We start from the raw sequence: 24,131 nt of genomic DNA, 5'->3' as shown, positions 1-24,131 counted from the left end.
AAATTTGAATTAGCTTCAAAGCTCAGGTGCCAGGTGATCCAAATATCTTAATTCAATGTTAAGCAATTAAAAAAATTCTCAACTGAGTAGGACTAATGTTTTTGCCAAGTTCCCTAGTAGTACCCGGTATGCAAATGGATATAAACTCAATTTTCTTCTGTTTTTTTTTCTTTTCTTTTTTACTACATTATGTTTCTTTTTCCAAAACACTAAAAAAATAACTTTTCAACTAAATGTTCCCTGTCACTGTGTAAGTTAAAGGAAATGGAAATTTCACCCAACTCCAATCTCAAAAGAACATGCAAATTGCAACTGATGATATTTACACTGAAAGCATTTACTTTATTTCACTGGAGTACAGCTGAGAACAGTATCGATTTCTATGTGCCTTGATTTCAATCCTAGGTAAAAATCATGCTTAGGTGCCCTTAGTTGGGCCTTGCTGAGCAGGGTGTAGAAAGAATCCACTCACCAAGCCCTGTCCCAAGGCCATGCCTGCACATCCCCAGCCCGAGAAGAAGTGATACCTTTTTCTAAGTCATATCAAAGTGTTGAATAAAGCAGCTGTACTCTCCACAAACAAAGTGAAAACTAAAGATGTAACTCTTTTTTTTTGGGCCACGAAGTTCATTTCAGATACTTAGGTAGAAAGGCTTACAAGTCCATTAAAGTGTGAAGACCAAATGGTAGAATGTCACTTGGAACATCGCTTCTTTTAGCTTTTACTACTACATTTTCATAATGAAACACACATATTAAGATGTTATCTAAGGGGCGCGTGGGGGGCACAGTCGGTTGTATCTGGCTCTTGGTTTTGGCTCAGGTCAGGATCTCAGGGTCATGGGATCGAGCCCTGTATCAGGCTCTGCACTGGGCGTCAAGTCGGCTTGAGAGTCTGTCTCTCCCTCTGTCCCCTGCCCCCCCATTCTCTCTCTCTAAAATAAATAAATAAATCTTTAAAAAAAAAAGATGTTATCTAAGATTTGACTACACAATGAAAACTTCCCTACATATTCCCACACCACCATGACTTCTCTAGACTTTTTATTGCTTCATTAAGTATATGAAGTGAGACAATATTTTGAAATATACAAATGTGCTCTTTTTCTTTTGCGCTTGTTTATGAATGATTTTCACCAACCTGAGCCTGAACCCATCTTTGCCTTAAGGAGAATTGAGATCACAGAATATGAAGACGAAGAAAGAATTAGTGCAGAGCTTTTTGATTTTCAAAATTGGGTCTTGTAAACTATTTCAAACACAATGGGCTTAAAAACCTGGCTTTAAATTTCTGGAGCCACACATCTGAGAGAGAAAAGTATTTTCTAAGTTAGAAAAAGCTTCCCTTTAAATATAAAAAAATAAAATTTGGAAAATGGAGCTTGGAGATTTGCTATAAGCCACTGAATAGGATGGATATATGATGCATAAAAACTATTTCTTAGGACAAAGTAAAAATGTCAAACCTTCCTTGGCTGCAGGAGCCTAGAGAGGAGAGGGGAAGATGGCTAGGGGAGATGCAAGCTTAGGGACCACTCCCTTCTCCAGATTCATTGTCATGTAGAGCACATCTATTAAACATTATCTGACTCTTAAATATTCTTATTTAGGGATGCCTGGGTGGCTCAGTCAGTTAGTTAAGTATCTGCCGTCCGCTCGGGTCATGATCCCAGGGTTCTGGGATCGAGTCCCACATCGGGCTCCCTGTTCAGCGGGGTGTCTGCTTCTCCCTCTCCCTCTGCCTGCCACTCCCCCTGCTTGTGCACGCACTCTCTCTGTCAAATGAATAAATCTTTGAAATAAACAAATAAATATTCTTATTTAAAATTTAATTTTTTTTACTTTGCAGCCTATAATTATAAAGCACAAATATACAGGTCCTAATCATCAACTAATTCATTCAACAAATAATTATGGAGACTTTTTATGTATCAATCATTTAGAAATAATGCAATAAATAGGGAAGCCACAGACCCTGTGATTACTCAGAGAATGTGCAGTCTATGGGGGGTGCAGAGAAGGCGAGGAGAGAGACAAGGAAGTTAAAAGCCAATTATATCACTGTGCTTATAATATGCTACCACGTTTCTATTCAGACCTTTATCACATAGAAGGGAGATTCTAGTCTGCCTTTTTCTTGATAGAAATACAGATGATTAATGCAGTGCGGTTTGTTTGGATGTGCCAGAGAAACTTTCTGAAATTACTCTTTGCTTTTCTAGGAGTCAGAAGCAGCCAAAGGAAAATTCGTATACTGAAATCTCCAAAATTAACTGCCAACTATTGAATGCGATCAAAACACTTGGTATTCATATCTGCCACTCTACATACTTTGGGCAACATGACTGCTAATATCGAAATCAAATGATGGTAATACTGGAACCATTTTAACAAAATAAAACAAAAGAGAGATCAGAAAACCAAAGTAAAAAAGTCAGCCCAGAAGATATTGTGGCTCTCTTCGAGTACCAGGTCTTGTTGGCCAAGGCAACGACTGACGGGCAGTAGACACACCACTGTCAGTTTTCTTTGAAACAGAAGCCATAGAAGGGGGGCTCTTGAAGCTTCAAATGAGGGGAGGTGTGAAGGCATAAAGGTTTTGAAAACATTCTCTGTAATATAAATGGGGATCCCTTTGCTGTCTTCAATAGTACTTCCATGAAACAATTAAGAGGAAAGAATGAAGGATGGGATCTGATAAGAAGGAAGCACTCAACATATCTGTGGCCTATAGAACAGGGAAAGTTATGAAGCCTTGGAAAGAAAAGACCAAAACAAATGACAATGAAGATCAAAGACTAGAAGAGGAAGGAAAAAAGGGGTGAGGAGAAATAGGAGCTGGAAAAGGAGGAAACAGAGAAAAGATTTGGGGGGGGGGAAGGAAGGAATAGATAATTTTATTTTTTAATTTCTTTAAAAAAATTTTTTTTTAATTTTTTAAGTAGGCGCCAAGCCCAACATGGGGCTTGAACTCACGACCCTGAGATCAAGAGTCACATGCTCTACTGACTGAGCCAGCCAGGTGTCCCTGAATAGATAATCTTAAAACAACATAATAACAGTGTTTTTCAATGAGTGGTGATATTACAAATTATTTTTCTTACGCTTTTCTCTAGTTTCTATGACTTTTATAAGAGCATTCACAGCTTTTCCTTTTTTTTTTAAAAGATCTTATTTATTTATTTGAGAGAGAGACACACAGTGAGAGAAGGAACACAAGCAGGGGGAGTGAGAGAGGGAGAAGCAGGCTTCCTGCTGAGCAGGGAGCCCAATGCGGGGCTCAATCCCAGGTCCCTGGGACCGTGACCTGAGCCAAAGGCAGACGCTTAACCAACGGAGCCACCCAGGCGCCCCAGCTTTTCCTTTTTTTTTTTTAAAGATTTTATTTATTTATTTTGGGAGAAAGCACAAGTGGGGTTAAGGAGCAGAGGGAGGGGCAGACTCAAGTGGGGTGAGAGGCAGAGAGAGAAAGAGAGAAGCAGACTCTCCGCTGAGCAGGGAGCCCAATGTGGGGCTCGATTCTGGGACTCCAGGATCATGACCTGAGCTGAAGGCAGACACTTAACCGACTGAGCGCCCCCATTCACAGCTTTTTTAACTGAATAGCTGTATTTTTCTTCTCAGTTCTATATGAAAGAGTACACTTAGCCCATTTAGTCTATAAGTTCATCATTCATTGGCTTAGGGTAAGATGGTGTGGCAGTAATTTGAGAACTGCTTAACACATAGTTCCTAAGAGACATGTTCAAAGTATGTGGTCACTTACGTTGTATGATCCACCAATGGCCTGTGATTTTCTTCCCCATGATGAATACTGATTCCATTACCAAGTCCCCATCTGAAAGTATTCGAATCTTGAATTAGGTTTTCTAGGATTGGCTGGTACCATTGACACAGGCTTCCTTCTTCAAAGCTGCAAACTTTCGTAGCTTGAATAGAGTAGAACAAAGACAAGATGAGCTAATCACAATAAATGTGTCAATAGGGGCACCTGGGTGGCTCAGTCATTAAGTGTCTGCCTTTGGCTCAGGTCATGATCCCAGGGTCCTGGGATCGAGCCCTGCATTGGGCTCCCTGCTCAACGGGAAGCCTGCTTCTCCCTCTCCGACTTCCCCTGCTTGTGTTCCTTCTCTCACTGTGTCTCTCTCTGTCAAATAAATAAATAAATCTTAAAAAAAAAAGTGTCAATAAATGGCAATTTCTACCTATATCAAGCACTTTCTTACTGCTGGGTTTCTTTTTTTCAATTATCTTTTAAGCATAATGAAAATAATTAGACAAATGATTTGTATTATCACTAGAAGAGTTTTAAAGAAATCTACGTGTACTATACTGAAATATCTACAATAGCTATAAATGGAAATAAATGCATATACTAAAGAATTTGTTCTGAAAAGGAGGTGAGATTTTAATTAGGTCCTCAAATAGCAATCTAGGCATTGCCAGTCTCTTCTCACATAACACTGACATTGCTTACCAACTTCTGGTGAGTCTGTTCTTTTGACAAAGCTAAACTTCAGCTCAGCCTTTGAAGGGGTTAGCTCAAATTCCAAACTACTTAAGTTCAAATCAATAGTATTTTCCTTGAAAGTTTTCAATATTCTTGTAATGACTGTATCCTAATATCATATGAAATTACATGTCCAGTGATTTGTGAAATACCTAGGCTGTGTGTGAAATGATCTTTCTTCCTCTCTCTCTGAACGTGTCCATGTGTCTGTCTTAAATTCTCCACTGTTCCTATGTAGACTGTAGAAGACTCCAGCTTTTAAATGGCATAAGCAATGTTGGAAAACCATCACCATCTTTTAGAAACTCAAGTTCATGATTTAATGTAAAGTTTGAGAAGAAAACACTCCATCAAAAAAAAAAAAAGTGATTTTTAATCATAACATTCAAGTGTGTCATTTAATCTCTGACATTAATAGTGATCATATAATTATATTTATCTTGTGAAGAGATTTAAAATTGTTTTCTTTTTTTAATTTGTTTCAGAGGTCAAGTTTAGTGAGTCATCAGTTGCATATAATACCCAGGGTCCTTAATGCCCATCACCCAGTTACCTCATCCCCCACCCCCCGGAGATTTAAAATTCAATAGGATTCTCTTCTTCATATCATTAAAAAAGAAAAGAATCATAGATTTTTTTTGAAATTAGAGGGCATAAAGTTCTAGTCAAGCAAGATGAATGAGCTCGAAGATCTGCTGTACAACATTGTACCCAGAGTCAACAATAATATATTGTGCACTTAAAAATTTGTTAAGAGGGTAGCTCTCGTGTTATGTTCCTCATACAATAAAAAGCATTAGAAAATGTAAGACCATAGATAACAGGCAGATTTATTATATAATAGTTCATCTTACAAAAAGATGGAGGAAGAAAGATCACATAATTTGTTCAGAGTAATAATTCAGTTCATGTGTATTCATAGTAAATTAATAACCCATGATTTTAAAATAATAATTTCATGGGAGATGTTCATTCAGGACATTTCAAGAACTGTATCAAAATTGCCCACTCCACCATAAATGACGTAACTAAAATTGCAAAGTTGAAAAAAGAAGAAAGTCAGTATTCACTAAAGATACTCATTAGGTGTAATTAACTCAATTCTGTGTAAACTTTGAGAAATACAACAACTTATGTATGATCATAACAGGATTTGGCCTTCCCACGAGGAAGTTTGAATACCACAACACTTTCCATTATATTATCTCCCATCTGCAACGCACCGTATGTATCCTTAGCCAATGTGAGGTAATTACTACCTCGTCTCATCCACAGAGTGAGTTAGCTTTGATTTTATGAGTTTTGGGGTCTAGCTAAGTTAGTTAATTTATTGTGTATTTGTACACTAAGAAGCATTTCTTTTTCTAAGTTAAAATAAATATGAACCTTATTTGACTTTTCAAGTTTTGGAATTTCTACATAATGCTGACAGAAGACAGAAGAGAGTTTCACTACACTCTGTATTATCTGCGTGGTCTGAACCCTTCATATCATCCAGACACTTGAGAAATATTATAGTATAGGAAATTCATATACCATCCAGTAAATAGTGGGGAAGGGGAAAAAATAGCAAAAGTGTTCACTCCTTCTGACCTTGTGCTTTGCCCATACAGACACAGATCAATTTTTCTCCTCTAAGACTGTATCTCCAGTTGAGACGTTCACTTCTAAATTAAAAATTTGCCTTAAAAGCCATAGATTGGCAGATGCCAAAAAGTAAAAACCATCTTTCAATAGGGACACAGGTGAGGAAGGGCCCATCTATATTAGCATTGGTTCTTATGAATTCTACATATTTAACGTAGTATTCATCTTTCTATTTTGGCACTGGCAAAATTTGAACAAATTCATCTAATTTGAGAGTAATACTTCCACTTTAAACATTCCTATTTCATGAGTGTGAGGAGTAGAATAGAGACAAACAGGGGGGTATATAAAAGAGCGAGTCAATTATAGTCCCAGAGTCAAGTAAAGTCCACGAAACAAGTGTTTTGAATCCAAAACTTCAATTTAAAAATACTTGCCTCTTGTTGAGCATCATAGAAGAATGCATGCTGATTCTTCCACTATAATTTTCTATACAAACAACTTTTATGTTAAGAACCTGCTCTAAGTCAAGTTGAAAATTTCTAACTAGAACACGAGGCCATGCTACTTAAAAATTATACTAGTATAGTCTTATCTGTTTTATGCTATGTTTAATACAAAATAGGAATTCACCTACCGCAGAATGATTCATCTGACTGGTCAGGACAGTCATATCTAAAATCACATGTCTGGATTTTTTCAACACAGTGACCATCAGACTTGCAAACAAATTCATCGTCTATACAGTTGTGTGGGGGTAATGTTACTGGAGCTGACATTTCTGGTGGAGTTGGGAGGTCCACTGGCAAAGTACCTTGATAAGAGATAACATACAGGCATAATTCAGTAATTTTCCACTTAAGATTTTACACAATAAGCTTTTCTTAGTATGTCTCACATTGAATATTATAAAGAATATTTGGCAGTCTTTGGTAATATGCTGAATTTTATGTAAGCATATAAGTTGGAGTCCTCGGTCTTAGCAACAACAAATAACTGGATATAAATAGATGAAGGTGCAGATAGAAATTACTGAAAAACCGTTCAGAACTCACTGAATAAATGGGAGGCTTAAGGACAGGGCTAGGATCACTGGGAATCAAGGGAGTCCCAGATACTGGCATTAGGAATCAGAGTTAAGGTCTGGTTAAACCTTCTAGTCCACTAGGTAAATAAACTTTGCTCTTCCATTGTAACAATTAATCCAGCAACTCCTCAATCCTTGTTTCACCAGCCCTCACATATTCAAGGTTGCAAGACAGAGATTCATCTGGAAGTATTTATATAATTAAGATAATAATTTCTGAAATTACAGAGCTTAGAAGAAATTTATAGAAGCTAATTTATACAGTAAGTTATTCAAGCAACATTTATTAATAACACCCCGTGTCATGGACATGGTAGGTACAACAGATTGAAAGCCAAATATGCCATCACTGCTGTAAAATAATTCACTGAGTAGTGGATAAGGCACTCAGGTAAATCTTTCATTACAGTTCCATAGGATACATTTATGAGAAAGAGTATAACACCATGGAGGCAAGAATGACACCTATCCTTTCACTCCTGCATTCAGAGCATAATTCACAGACCATGGTACATGGTGAGCACACTATCATCACTTAGAAATGACTGAATAGACAGATGGAAAGACGGATGGATGGATGGATGGATGGATGAGTGAATGAACAGACGGACAACTGGAAGACTGTACAGCATATGGAGAGCACATGAAAAGCATACATTAGATGGGAGGCAGGGAATACTTCCTGGAAAAGTAATGTCTTCAGCTTTTAGCTTTATTTTTTAAAAAGATTTTATTTATTTATATGAGGGAGAAAGAGAGAGAGTGTATGCACAAGCATGGGGAGGGGCAGAAGGAGTGGGAGAAGCAGACTCCCTGATGAGCACAGAGCCCCACAAAGGGCTCTATCCCAGGACCCTGAGATCATGACCTGGGCCAAAGTCAGATGCTTAATCAACTGAGCCACCCACACATCCCAAGTTTTTAGCTTTAAAAGATGAGGAGTTGCTGGCAAGATGGAAATGGGTATAAGGTCCTTTTGGGCAATGAGCAAAGATTTGTGTGAAGGCAGAGAAATATACTGGCCCATTGTTTTTGGAATGCTGTGAGAATTTGGCATAGAGAACATCTTGTGACAGAGTAAGAATGTGTGTGATAAAGTCACTAGATGTGGAACTGGTTGGGAGACAATTAGCACATCATAAAGAGCTAACTGGGACCAATTTAGGAGTTTGAAATAAATATAAAAAGCGGTGGAGAAATGCCAAACTATACAATTTCCACTTTAAGAAATACTTTTCTGGCATTAGTGTGAAGAATGATTTGCAGGTGGTTCTGGCATGGAAGAGAACAGCTAAGCTTTTACTTTAATTCCAGGCAACTAATAAACCAAAGCAAAAGAGTGTGGAGGAAAGAGCAGAGACCTGAGCAATATTAAACATCCAATATCTAGAGGACTGGGGATTTAGGTGCTATTGGGAATTTGAGGAAAGTCCAATAAGTACTACCTTGTTTCTCAGCTCAAGTTTTGAAGTAATTAAGAGCTAAGAATGAAGCATATAGGAGATAAATCAAAATATCAACATTTTATGGATGAAATTGACAATGATCTACATCTCTAGACAAGTGGTCTTTTAAAGCATAAAACTCAGAAAGAAACAGCCTCTCTAAGTTACAATCTATGCTGGAAACTTCCAGCTCTCCTTGTATGGAAGCCTCCCATTGTGAACTACAGCAAGAAGTTAAGCAGATCTCCTGCTTCCTTCAGCGAACTAGCTCAAAAAAGAAAAAAGAAAAAAGAAAGAAAGAAAGAAAGAAACTAAGAGAACAGGTATGCATGCTCAGGCCCTCCTTGCAAACTCAGCAATCATTGTTACTTTTCCACAGTTGACATTAGGGTTCACTCTTGGGGTTTTACTCACTATGGGTTTTAACAAATGTACAATGATGCTTCCACCATTAGAGTGTCATACAGAGTGGTTTCACTGCACTAAAAATCCTTCATGCTCTGCCTTGCCATCCCCCTTTGCCTGAGTCCCTGGCAACCGTGGATCATTTTACTGTCTTTAAAGTGTTCCCTTTCACAGAGTGTCATATAGTTGGAATCATATAATATGTTACCTTTTCAGATCAGCTTCTTCCCCTTAATAATACGCATTTAAGTTTACACCAGGTCATTTCATGGCTTGACAGTTCATTTCTTTCCAGCACTGAATAGTATTCACTGCTTTAGGGCATTCAATTAAATGAGTACTCAGTTCAATATTTATTGTATGAATAGTCTGTATCTCTTCTCAAGCAGGGCAGGACCTTAATATACCTTCCTTACTATAAAATATTAAAGTGTGCTATAATACACATTGCTGTACATTTCTCTTTGAACATTTCTTTGTGAACACATGCCAACGTATTTCCAAGACAAAGCACCTTGAAATGAAATTGCAGTTATAGGGTATGTGATCAGTCAACTTAAGCAGTTGTTTTCAAAAGTGGTTTTACCCATTTCCACTCAGAAATGTGTGCATTTCTCATATTCTCAGAATCCAGCTAACACTTGGCATTATCCATTGTAAGAAATATTTGCCAGTATCATGGGTCTGAAATAATTCCTTTGTATTTTAACTTGTATTTCCCTAATTATTGAGAACTTTTTTTAATTTTAGGGGCTACTCAGGTACCTTACTCTAGCTTTTGACTAACTGTTCAGATCCCCTGTTCTTTTTTCCTATTGAATTCTTTGTTTTTTCTTATTAATTTATGGTTTATTTCCCATATACTCTATACTAATCCTCTGTCATTTACCTCGGTGACAAATATGTTCTACTAATCTATGATAGGTCTTTTCATTTTGTATGGTGTCTTTCAAAATAAAAATTTCTAATTTAATGCCTTTCAATTTATCAGTTATTTACAGTTTGTGGTTTAAAGCTGCAATGGAAAAAAAATTTGTTCCTGATTTAATATTATCAATATTTTTTTCTATAATTTTCACACAATTTTGATAGTTTTACTCTTCACATTTAGGTCTTTGTTATCTGTTGTCTGTGATAAGAATCTAAATTCAATTTTCTTTGTATGAATGTCTGATTTTGGATCTACTAATATATTGAGCAAGTCAAATTTTTCTCACTTATTCCATATTTGATTATGAAATGTATTACTCATATATAAGAATGGATAGAAAACATATGCCTGGTTTAAACAGTAATGAAAAGAATAGCCATAAATCTACCATCCAGCTTATGAAATTAAAATTCACAGCTTTGAACCCTCCACTGTTTCCCTGCTGATCACATATTGCCATCTCTCCAGGTTAGCAGTACGCTGATCTTGTGTTTTTCATTCCTGTTTTCATTTGCTTTTTTTTGAAAGATTTATTTATTTTTCAGAGATAGAGAGCACACATGGCGGGGGGCGGGGGGCAGTGTGGGAAGCAGAAGTAGAGAGACAAGCAGACTCCGCACTGAGCATGGAGCCCAACATGAGTCTCAATCTCACAACCCGGAGATCATGACCTGAGCCAAAATCAAGAGCTGGATGCTTAGCTGACTGAGTGACCCAGGCACCTCTGTTTTCATTTGCTTTTATCATTTTCCTCATTTGCATATATGCCAGATAACCTTCTAAGTGCCTATTAGTTCATTATTTGATTAACTGAGTTGACGTGAACTTCTTAGAACAGTGACTATACAGATGGAACACCACATAGGTCCTTTTTAAATAAATAAACCATTTAAATTTGAAATTGGATGACTCATTCTCTATGTAACTTTTGGCAACTTGATTTATTTCCTCAGCAATGTGCATTCACCCATCCATGTTAATTATGCTCTTACAGTTCACTTATTTTGACTGCTGTATAAGATTTAACTATGTGATCATATATATTATTTAGCCATTCTATCATCAGTGGGGTTTTTTTTTTTTTAGCTGATTCTGTTTGAGGTTTTATTTCATCCATTTCCCCTGATGTTTCTAGGAGTGGAATTGCTTAGTCAGAGAGAATGGAGAACTGTATGTCAACTTTACTAGAAAAAGCTAAACTGTTTTCCAAAGTCATTGCATCAATTTCCATACCTCCCAGCAGTGTATAAATATTCTGATTGTGTTGTGCACACATTATCCATTGGCGTATGTAGATTTACCCATGTGTTTGCCACTTTCTCTGCTGTCTATTCCCTTGTGTATCTCAGCCCTTGTTGAGCTCATTTTGTCTTTGATGCTCACATTTACATAGATTATTTGATAAGAGTCTGCTGCAGTAGTCTTCTTTTGTGTATTTGTGGATATTATCCTCTGAATGCCTTCTCTCACCCTCATTCCTGAGGTTTTTTTTGCTCTAGGCTAACAGTTATTATTTCTCCAGAACTTTTAAATTATATTCAACTGTCTTCTGACTCTCATGCTTGTTGTTGTAAAGTCCGTCATTAGTCTAATTGCGGTCTTTTTGTAATTGTATTTTAATCTCTGGCTATTTTTAACATAACCTCTTTTCTTTGATGTTTTTATAATTCATTTCCCTGGACTTATTCTTACTATAATATTTGCATGAGGTTCACTACACTTCTAAATCTATGCCTTACATTAATTTTAAGCCAGCATAGTCTTTCAAAATGACTTCTCCATTTTCTTTATTCTCTTTCTGGAACTCCAACAGCTTTTATCATCAATCCTTCAAGTTGAGTCTACCCCTCCATTTTCCCCCTCTGTATCTCTATATATATTGCTCTCTGAAATTCTCTCATACCTTTTTCCCATTGACAAATCAAAACATCGATGTTATCTTTCAGCTACTTAATTCATCCACTGAGATTTTTATTTCATTGAATTTATTTCTCATTTCAAGAAAGCCAACAGGATTTTTTTTTAGAATGTTCTGCACCCCCCCCCCTTAAACAATGTCATGCTATTTTCTTAGGGCTTGGAATTCTTTAATATTTTTAATTTTTTATTGGTTTTCTATTTTTACATAACAAACTTCCACAGACTTTAGACGTTCAGACTAATAAACACTTACTGTCTCACACAGTTTCTGGGAGTCCAAAGTGCAGAAGAGTCTTAGCTTTGTGGTTCTGACACAGGGTCTCATAAGATTGCTATCAAAATGTCAGCAAAGGATACAATCATCTGAGGGCTGGCCTGGGGCTGGAAGATCTGCTTCCAAGGGGGCTCACTCACATCCCTGAGAAGTTAGTGCTACTATTGGCAGGAGGCCTCAGCTCCCAGGCTTTCCCCACAGGGCTACTTGAGTATCCTTTTTTTTTTTTTTTTTTTTTTTTTAAAGATTTTATTTATTTGACAGAGAGAAAGACAGCAAGAGAGGGAACACAAGCAGGGGGAGTGGGAGAGGGAGAAGCAGGCTTCCCGCTGGGCAGGGAGCCCGATGCGGGGCTCGATCCCAGGACCCTGGGATCATGACCTGAGCCGAAGGCAGACGCTTAACGACTGAGCCACCCAGGCGCCCCTTGAGTATCCTTTTGACATGGTGTCTGGATTCCGTCAGACTGAGTAATCCAAGAGAAGACAGGGGAAGCCTAGCTTTGGAAATTACTCACGCTCATTGCCATGTGTGTCAATGGTTAAACAGGTCAGTCCTACTCAGTGTGGGAGGGGACTGGTACACAGTGGATGAGTACCAAGAGTGGGGAATCACTGCATAAATTGCAGCAAGATGGCAGAGGACTAGGAGACCTAAATTTCATCTGGTCCCAGGAATTCAGCTGGATAGTTATCAAACCACTCTGAACACCTACAAACTCAACAGGAGATTGAAGAAAAGAATAGCAGCAATTCTACAAATAGAAAAGCGACCACTTTCTGGAAGGTAGGACAGGCAGAGAAGTGAATCCGAGGCGATATTCGGAAAATAGACGGTGGGGGAGGGAGCCTCCGTCAGCCATCACCGGCAAGTGATAGAGCAGCAGAGCACAAAATCGGAACTTTGGAAATCTGCTTCACTGAGGGAAGTCGCTCCAGTGGCTAATCAGGGGGTGGAACTCTCGCTGGGACAGTGTGGTCGCAGGACCCTCGGGGTGACATAAAGACCGGAGGTGCCTGAGTGTGGCAGAGCTTCCAGGTATTGGAGCACGGAAGCCAGCTGCAGAGACAGAGCCAAGGAGTGGGCTCTCAGCTCGGGGTTACCACAAACCGTGATCCGTGGCACAGTCGGGCCACTGCTCTTCCAGCAGGGACCCAACAAGCGGCAGATCAGGGAGACTCCCCTTCCTCCCCCGGGAGGAGCGGCACGGGAGCACACCGCAGGGATCTGCTGGGTTTGGAGACTCCACATGGGGTCATGTGCCAGAGAAAGAAACACTCAGTCACAGACCAGGTGAGCATGGAGTATGGCTTGAGACCAGGGAGAGAGGAGTGACTGACTGCTTTTCTTTGAGGGTACACTGAGTAGTGGGGCTCTGAGCTCTCGGCTCCTGCGGGACCAGGGATTGGGAGGCCGCCATTTTCACTCTTGTCCTCCAAAGTTGTACGGAAAGCTTTCAGGGAACAAAAGATACTGAGAGCAAACCCGAGCAGATTACTCAGCATGGCCCCTGACAAGGGGGGTGCAATTCCACCTCGGGCAAAGACATTAGAGAATCACTGCAACAGGCCCCGCCCCAGAAGATCAGCAAGAACATCCAGCCAAGACCCAGTTTACCAATCAATGAGAACTGCAAAACTCCAACACGAGAGGAATATAGCACAAAGAATTCATGGCTTTTTCCCAATGATTCTTTAGGTTTTCAAAGTTAATTTTTTTAATTTTCTTTATATTTTTCTTTTTCTATTTGTTTTTTTGAATTCTTCTTCTGTTTTCAACCTATATCTTATCTTACCAATTCCTTTTTTAAAATTTTTTTTTCATTTTTAGAGTCATATTCTATCCCTTCATTGTATTTAACTGCTTTTTTGTATATGTATATGTTTTTCATTCTTTAAAATTTTGGGATATGGTTTCTTCTAACAGACCAAAATAAACCCTAAATCTAGTGTATGGCTTTGTTCTAGTCTCCCACCTGATCACATTTTTTTTTTAATTTTTTTTCTTTCTTTTTTCAACCAACTTATCAATTCCTTTTTTAAAATCTTTTTTAATTTTCATCTTTACAGTCACATTCCATCCCTTGATCATATTTACCATTATTTTTGTATACATATAAGTTTTTCTTTCTCTAAAATTTTGGGAGGCAATTACTTCTAAAAGACCAAAATACACCCAAAATCCAGTGTGTGGCTCTGTTCTACTCACCAGCCTGAGTATAGTCTTTTTTTTTTTTTCCTTTCTTTGCCAACCACCCCCACCCCCTCCAGTTTTTAGGTCTCTTCTGATTTGTTTAGTGTATATTTTTCTGGGGTCATTGTTACCCTTTTACCATTTTGTTCTCTCATTCATTTATTCTTCTCTGGACAAAATGACAAGACAAAAAACCTCCCCTCAAAAAAAAAAAAAGAACAAGAGGAAGTACTGACAGCCAGGGACCTAACCAATACAGACATTAGTAAGATGTCAGAAGTGGAGTTCAGAATGACGATTATAAAGATACTAGCTGGGATTGAAAAAAGTATAGAAAATACTAGACAATCCCCATTCCGGAGAAATAAAGGAACTAAAATCTAATGAAGTCAAAATCAAAAAGGCTATTAAAGACATGCAATCAAAAATGCAGGCTCTAACTGCTAGGATAAATGAGGCAGAAGAAAGAATTAGTGATATAGAAGACCAAACGATGGAGAATAAAGAAGCTGAGAAAAAAAGAGATAAACAATTACTGGATCATGAGGGGAGAATTCGAGAGATAAGTGACACCATAACACAAAACAGTATTAGAATAATTGGGATCCCAGAAGATAAAGAAAGATAGAGGGGGGCAGAAGGTATATTGGAGCAAATTATACTGGAGAACTTCCCTAATTTGGGCAAGGAAACAGGCATCAAAATCCAGGAAGCACAGAGAACCCCCCTCAAAATCAATAAAAATAGGTCACCAAACTAACATCTAATAAAAACTTACAATCTCAGAAAAAGAGAAAATCCTGAAAGCAGCTCATGACAAAAGGTCTGTAACCTACAACAGGAGAAACATTAGACTGGCAGCAGACCTATCCACACAAACTTGGCATGCCAGAAAGGACTGGCATGATATCTTCAGAGCATTGAATGAGAAAAATATGCAGCCAAGAATACTATATCCAGCTAGACTGTCATTGAAAATAGAAGGAGAGATAAAAAGCTTCCAGGACAAACAAAAACTAAAAGAATTTCCAAACACGAAACCAGCCCTACAAGAAATAATGAAAGGGGTCCTCTAAGCAAAGAGAGAGCCTAAAAGCAACATAGACCAGAAAGGAACACAGACAATATACAGTAACAGTCACTTTACAGGCAATACAACGGCACTAAATTCATATCTTTCAATAGTTACCCTGAATGTAAATGGGCTAAAAGCCCTAATAAAAAGACACAGGGTATCAGATTGGATTAAAAAACAAGACCCATCGATATGCTGCCTGCAAGAGACTCATTTTAGACCCAAAGACATCTCCAGATTGAAAGTGAGGGGATAGAAAACCACTTAACATGCTAATGGACATCAAAAGAAAGCTGAGGTGGCACTCCTTATATCAGACAAATTGGATTTTAAACCAAAGACTGTTACAAGAGATGAGGAAGGACACTATATCCTACTTAAAGGGTCTATCCAACAAGAAAATCTAACAATTGTAACTATCTATGCCCCTAACATGGGAGCAGCCAATTATATAAGGCAATTAATAACAAAAGCAAAGAAACACATTGACAACCATACAATAATAGTGGGGGACTTTAACACCCCCCTCACTGAAATGGACAGATCATCTAAGCAAAAGATCAACAAGGAAATAAAGACTTTCAATGACACACTGGACCAAATGGACTTCACAGACATATTCAGAACATTCCATCCCAAAGCAACAGAATATACATTCTTCTCTAGTGCCCATGGAACATTCTCCAGAATAGATCACATCCTAGGTCACAAATCAGGTCTCAACTGGTACCTAAGGATTGGGATGATTCCGTGCGTATTTTTAGACCACAGTGCTTTGAAACTAGAACTCAATCACAAGAGGAAAGTTGGAAAGAACTCAAATACATGGAGGCTAAAGAGCATCCTACTAAAGAATGAATGGGTCAACCAGGAAATTAAAGAAGAATTTTAAAAATTCATGGAAACAAATGAAAATAAAAACACAACTGTTCAAAATCTTTGGGATGCAGCAAAGACAGTCCTGAGAGGAAAGTATATAGCAATACAAGCCTTTCTCAAGAAACAAGAAAGGTCTCAAATACACAACTTAACCCTACACCTAAAGGAGCTGGAGAGAGAACAGCAAATAAAGCCTAAACCCAGCAGGAGAAGAGAAATAATAAAGATCAGAGCAGAAATCAATAAAATAGAAACCAATTACAGTGGAACAGAAAAAGGAAACTAGGAGCTGGTTCTTTGAAAGAATTAATAAGACTGATAAACCCCCGGCGAGACTTATCAAAAAGAAAAGAGAAAGGACCCAAATAAATAAAATCATGAATGAAAGAGGAGAGATCACAACCAACACCAAAGAAATACAAACAATTATAAGAACATATTATGAGCAACTATATGCCAGGAAGTTAGACAATCTGGAAGAAATGGATGCTTTCTTAGAGATGTATCAACTACCAAAACTGAACCGGGAAGAAATAGAAAACCTGAACAGACCCACAACCAGTAAGGAAATTGAAGCAGTCATCAAAAATCTTCCAAAAAACAAGAGCTCAGGGCCAGATGGCTCCCCAGGGGAATTCTACCAAACATTTAAAGAAGAATTAATACCTATTCTTCTGAAAGTGTTCCAAAAAATAGAAATGGAAGGAAAACTTCCAAACTTATTTTATGCGGCCACCATTATTTTGATCCCAAAACCAAAGACCCCATCAAAAAGGAGAATTACACACCAATATCCTTGATGAACACAGATGCAAAAATTCTCACCAAAATACTAGCCAATAGGATCCAACAGTACATTAAAAGGATTATTCATCACGATCAAGTCGGATTTATCCCTTGGCTGCAAGGTTGGTTCAACATTCACAGATCAATCAATGTGATACAATACATTGATAAAAGAAAGAACAAGAACCATATGATCCTCTCAATAGGTGCAGAAAAAGCATCTGACAAAGTACTGCTTCCTTTCTTGATCAAAACTCTTCAGAGTATAGGGATAGAGGGTACATACCTCAATATCATAAAAGCCATCTATGAAAAACCCACAGCAAATATCATTCTCAATGGGGAAAAACTGAGAGCTTTCCCCCTAAGGTCAGGAACGCGGCAGGGATGTCCACTATCACCACTGCTATTCAACGTAGTACTAGAAGTCCTAGCCACAGCAATCAGACAACAAAAAGAAATAAAAGGCATCCAAATTGGCAAAGAAGAAGTCAAACTCTCACTCTTTGCTGATGATATGATACTTTATGTGGAACACCCAAAAGACTCCACCCCAAAACTGCTAGAACTCATACAGGAATTCAGTCAAGTGGCAGGATATAAAATCAATGCACAGAAATCAGTGGCATTCCTATACACCAACAACAAGACAGAAGAAAGAGAAATTAAGGAGTCGATCCCATTTACAATGGCACCCAAAACCATAAGATACCTAGGAATAAATTTAACCAAAGAGGCAAAGAATCTGTTCTCAGAAAACCAGAAAATACTCATGAAAGAAACTGAGGAAGACACAAAGAAATGGAAAAACGTGCCATGCTCATGGATTGGAAGAACAAATATTATGAAGATCTCAATGCTACCTAGAGCAATCTAGACATTTAATGCAATCCCTATCAAAATACCATCCACTTTTTTCAAAGAAATGGAACAAATAACACTAAAATTTGTATGGAACCAGAAAAGACCCCGAATAGCCAGACGAATATTAAAAAAGAAAAGCAAAGCTGGCAGCATCACAATTCTGGACTTCATGTTCTATTACAAAGCTGTCATCAAGACATATGGTACTGGCACAAAAATAGACACATTGATCAATGGAACAGAATAGAGAGCCCAGAAATGGACCCTCAACTCTATGGTCAACTAATCTTTGACAAAGCAGGAAAGAATGTCCAGTGGAAAAAAAACAGTCTCTTCAACAAATGGTGTTGGGAAAATTGGACAGCCACATGCAGAAGAATGAAACTGGACCATTTCCTTACACCACACATAAAAATAGACTCAAAATGGATGAAAGACCTAAATGTGAGACAGGAGTCCATCAAAATCCTAAAGGAGAACACAGGCAACAACCTCTTTGGCCTCAGCCGCAGCAACTTCTTCCTAGAAACATCGCCAAAGGCAAGGGAAGCAAGGACAAAAATGAAATATTGGGACTTCATCAAGATAAAAAGCTTTTGCACAGCAAAAGAAACAGTCAACAAAACCAAAAGACAACCGACAGAATGGGAGAAGATATTTGCAAATGACATATCAGATAAAGGGCTAGTATCCAAAATCTATAAAGAACTTCTCAAACTCAACACCCAAAGAACAAAGAATCCAATCAAGAAATGGGCAGAAGACATGAACAGACATTTTTCCAAAGAAGACATCCAAATGGCCAACAGACACATGAAAAAGTGCTCAACATTGCTCGGCATCAGGGAAATCCAAATCAAAACCTCAACGATATACCACCTCACACCAGTCAGAATGGCAAAAATTAACAAGTTAGGAAATGACAGATGTTGGCAGGGATGCAGAAAAAGGGGAACCCTCCTACACTGTTGGTGGGAATGCAAGCTGGTGCAGCCACTCTGGAAAACAGTATGGAGGTTCCTCAAAAAGTTGAAAATAGAGCTACCCTACGACCCAGCAATTGCACTACTGGGCATTTATCCCAAAGATACAAACGTAGGGACCTGAAGGGGTACGTGCACCCCGATGTTTATAGCAGCAATGTCCACAATAGCCAAACTATGGAAAGAGCCAAGATGTCCATCGACAGATGAATGGATAAAGAAGAGGTGGTATACATATACAATGGAATATTATGCAGCCATCAAAAGGAATGAAATCTTGCCTTTTGCAATGATGTGGATGGAACTGGAGGGTATTATGCTGAGCGAAATAAGTCAATCAGAGAAAGACATGTATCATATGATCTCACTGATATGAAGAATTCTTAATCTCAGGAAACAAACTAAGGGTTGCTGGAGTGGTGGGGGACTGGAGCGATGAGGTGGCTGAGTGATAGACATTGGGGAGGGTATGTGCTATGGTGAGCACTGTGAATTGTGTAAGACTGTTGAATCACAGACCTGTACCTCTGAAACAAATAATACATTATACATTAAAAAAAAAAAAAAAAAAGATAGCAGGAAGGGAAAAATGAAGGGGGTGAAATTGGGGGGGGGGGGGAGATGAACCATGAGAGACTATGGACTCTAAGAAACAAACTGAAGGTTCTAGAGGGGAGGTCGGTCTGGAGATGGGTTAGCCTGGTGATGGGTATTAGAGGGCACGTACTGAATGGAGCACTGGGGTGTTATACGCAAACAATGAATCATAGAACACTACGTCAAAAACTAATGATATAATGTATGGTGATTAACATAACATTATAAAATAAAAAAATTTTAAAGAAAAGAAGTGAGCCAGCCTTGACAGGTAAAAGGACCAGTACTCTAAAAAAGAAACTGTAAAATCTTGAAATACTTTGTCCTGTCCTCATTACTCTTATATCAGAATGAGTTCATCTTAAAACCCAAATAAGTCCAATATGTTTGTATTTGATAGCAACAGAAGAGTAAATAGAGAAAAGTATCTCTTACTCTAAAACCAAAGTTTGGAAATGGTGGTGTTGGTAACTGTCTATAAAGATGAAGTTGCAGCTGATTCCTTGACATCTGGCATGTAGAAGTAAAACAGAGACCTGAAACATGGTTATACCAAGACACAATTTGGAAACTGAGGCATGCAAAGACACAATTTGGAAACTGCAGGCTTCCTCACACATTCTCTGGCCTGTGCAGATAGTCCAGACTTTCATCTCAAGAGGATGAAAGTCAACTTGTTCTACTCTGCAATGACTTCAAACAGTATTTCCTAAAGTATCATCATACTCTCAACTCAGGTGATACTAGAAATTACTTCATGCAGTATATAGATTTTATTATATTTTTAATTATGAGTTTTGAACAATTTTAAGAGTGAAATATATGTAGAACAATATGCCCATCTTAGTCATTTTGGGCTGCTATACCAAGATACCATAGACTGGGTGGCTTAAACAACAAATTCCTCAGAGTTCTGGAGGCTGAAAGTCCAAAATTAGGGTACAGCATGGTTGGGTTCCTGGTGAGGGCTCTCCCCCTGGTTATGAACTCTCTGGCCTTCCCTTGGTGCATTCATGCAGAGAGAGATCTCATGTCTCTTCCTCTACTCATAAGAGCTCTAATCCCATCAGGGGGGCAGCACCTTCATGACCTACTCTAGCCCCAATTAACATAACATTATAAAATAAAAAAATTTTAAAGAAAAGAAGTGAGCCAGCCTTGACAGGTAAAAGGACCAGTACTCTAAAAAAGAAACTGTAAAATCTTGAAATACTTTGTCCTGTCCTCATTACTCTTATATCAGAAGTGTTATCAATTAACTCTAAAAGGCCCCACCTCCAAATACCATCAATCACACTGGGTGTGGGGGCTTCAACATATGACTATTGTGAGGACATAAACATTCAGTCCATTGCAAAGGTTATGACAGTTATTTTTAACCAAAAAGGCTGGAGTTGATAGCAATGATAAAGTCTCTTTAAACAAACAAACAAACAAAAAAGCTTTGCATATTAAACAAAATTGCAAAGGTGAAATGTAGATGACTGAAATTTACACTCACTAAGAAGCAGAGATTAGTTTTGTTAATCTGATCTTCTTCCACCTCCCTAAGCCACAGGGAAACCAACTCACCCGCGAACCTGTCATCCTAAATAGATGACTCAGGCACCAGATGGACTCAATGTTCTAACTTCTTGCTCTGTGAATTCTTGTAGCAAATATACTTCATGCTACCCTAATACAATCTTTCTGATGAAAGAGAATTTGTTTCATACTAGACTTCACTCCCTACAGCCATTCCTGCATGGGTAATTAAGAAAATAAAACCAGTATTTTAACACCTCTAGTCCTTGATAAATTATCACCAGCTTCAACACACCATAACTGTGTAAACTGCTTGACTGATATGCCCGGTTGTTGTTCACCTACCTCCAGGTAATAATGTCTATGTTTTTCCTGTGACTTCTGATATTAAGAGATACATTTAATTGAAAAATCTAAAAGTCTACTTGAAGTTGAAATATAATCGATCTTCAGACAATTGAAAAATCTAAAATATTTCCAGAGGAAAAGTGTACATTTTTCCAATGGCACTGAATACAACAATATAGCCATACTCACAAGGTAAAACAACTACATTCAGCATAAATGTACTGAATGTCTGTATTAGGTCTCCTTTCCAGAAAAGTAGGTTTTACTAAAACTTAGCTATTCTTTGGATATGATTTATAACAACTATGTGATACAGCTATTTGCCACATATTATGCAATGCCTTTTCCTCTGTCCCCAGTAACAAATCAGCTCTTTTTGAAACATTTTTGCTTTAACTCATGCATTCAATTAAATTTTCTAGGTGGCACAAAGTATTTTCCAACTTTACAAACATTGTATCATATATGAAAGTGACTACAAGTAGACTGACGTAGCAGTTGAACAATTTTCAAGCTAAACTCTAAGTATTTTAACAGCCTTATCTATTTTTGGTATTTAGCATTTCTCTCAAGATGACAAAATGAAGTTTTAACTTTAAAATAGGTTAAAATTACTTACTTGTCCAATTTTATTTTCTAGAAACACAATAAAAATACTAAGTTGAATGGACCACAAGCTTTCGCCAATTTTTTTCCTATATATTTGCTATTATTTTCTATATATTTCCATATATTGCTAACATTCCTATATATTTCCACTATTTTGCAAGACTACACCAAACATGCTGAAACCAGAATATTTAAGACTGCCATCCTGAGTCTCAAATTTCTCCATTTTTGCCTTGAAGTCTTTTATTAAACTGTAAATATTTCCAATAATTTGCATTTTTTTCAGAGTCTATATTTCCTTTAGAAAAATATGGAAGAAAGACCTTAAAATGAAACACTTTTATGGAGTGTATTATTCTTAGACAAATATAACAGACACACCAAACAGTTTAAAATTATAAAGTAAAAAGCTGCAAGTGAGATGTTAAAAATGAAGACAAAAGTACCCAAACTTTTCCCCTTGTCTTTTCACTCACACTGAAACAAATCCTCTTTGCAGAAAGAAGGGTCACTTGAACAAGCATTTATACATAAAGCTGCTTTGACATTGAGGTTAATGAGGAGGGATGCCAAAAATTCAATCAGCTCAGTCAGTTTAACAATGACAACAACAAAAACCATTCAGCGGGTGGAGGAGCACATCATAAAAATTATTCTTAAGCATCCTATAAATAGTTACCGTATTTTCTCAATTTTGAGCCATCATCAGTTGCAAGATATGCCACTGACTTCGTAACAACTTTCTTGAAAATAATGAAACACTAATATCTTGGGATACTGATATTCATTCTAATAATTGATATTTCTAGCAAGTAGTAATTCTGATATTGTTGAATTCTGAATTTTTAAAATAGGATGAAAAGCACTTAGGCAATTTTTTTTCATTTGCACACAGTATGTTGTGATGCCTGTAGTTATGATTTTAGTTTTACAAATTACCCAGCTATCTCACAAATAATGCTTGAGGCAAGAAAGAAATTGTCATATGTGTCCTGCTGAAGGGAACATTCTTCTTGCTTTTCTCATGTAGTTTGGAGAAAGAATAATGAAAAACAGGTATTTCCTTTGGGATACTTATTTTTAAATCTAAATATTGCCTGGCAACAATTCTTACTTAATAATCTACTCTGATGATCTGATTCAAAGTGAGGGGATTTGACTTTGCCACTATCCTCCATTACTGTCTACTCTGGGAATGAGCAACATCATTATATACTGATGCAAAGAAATCATAGGATTCTCCTGCATGGTTAAGTTTGTCTACTTTCCCTAGAAATGCAATTAATCTTGCCTAAAAAGTCTTGCCTGGATTAGTTTTAAAAGAAGAATCTATATTCATCAAGATATTGAAACAAAGAAGGTACAAACCATAACAGAGAATGGATTTGAAAATTAAGTTAGAAACAGCCGGAAGTGAGAAAATGAGAGAGTTGACCTAGAAGAGCAAATAATGATGTTGTAGGAAAAAGTGAAAGGAAACTAAGCTCATGGCATATATACTATTGGGGGAAAATTAATGAAAGCTTGCAGTTAAAAGGTTACCATTCGAGTCAACACTGTTTTGAACTAAGGTAACAATGGAAAAAACAGAAGAGATGTGAGAAATATTTTGGAGTTGGAGTCAGCAAGTTTTGCAAGCAGGCAATTTTAAGGGGAAAGTGAAAGAATACCGTGGAATTTCAATCCTGGATTGCTAGAGAATAGTGAGGTCATAAAAAGGAACAAGGAATGAGGGAAAAAAAGGCTGATTTTGAGGGAATAGGTAAAAATGAAATAAATGACTCCTTATGGTCACTTAGCATAAAAGTTACAGGTAATGTGCCAATGCACACTTTGGAGATTAGGTCAATATTTTGCGTCTGTAATTTTTTAAGTTTTTGTATGTATGTATTTTTTAAGTTTTTGTTTTATTAGCCAAGGAAGAAAAATGCTGTAGATAAATTATCAGTTTATATTGGAAACAAATCAATGTCTATAAGGGTATCTACATGGGCTGGTCCCATTTCAACTAACAGAAGAAAAAAAAAACTGACTGGTAATCGTCAAGAGCAATATTTTTATTGAAAGCCGAATTTTTATTTTTATTTTCATCTTATGGCAAGATGCCACCAAAC

General features: G+C 37.5%; 1 protein-coding gene across 1 annotated transcript in view; it reads right to left on the bottom strand.

The window, feature by feature from the left end:
- The window catches only part of MALRD1 (MAM and LDL receptor class A domain containing 1), an 806,170-nt gene that overhangs the window by 522,245 nt on the left and 259,794 nt on the right, over positions 1–24,131 (bottom strand). Inside the window, exons 21-22 of the mRNA XM_078074136.1 lie at positions 6,735–6,911; positions 3,767–3,929 (exon numbers count right to left, since the gene is read on the bottom strand). Coding sequence (XP_077930262.1) covers positions 3,767–3,929; positions 6,735–6,911 — 340 coding nt within the window. The remainder of the gene's footprint in view (positions 1–3,766; positions 3,930–6,734; positions 6,912–24,131) is intronic.

The sequence above is a fragment of the Halichoerus grypus genome, chromosome 6, assembly GCF_964656455.1.
Source record: "Halichoerus grypus chromosome 6, mHalGry1.hap1.1, whole genome shotgun sequence".
Taxonomy (NCBI): Eukaryota; Metazoa; Chordata; class Mammalia; order Carnivora; family Phocidae; genus Halichoerus; species Halichoerus grypus.
Note: the sequence above shows the minus strand (reverse complement) of the source record. Positions and strands in the feature narration are given on the sequence as shown.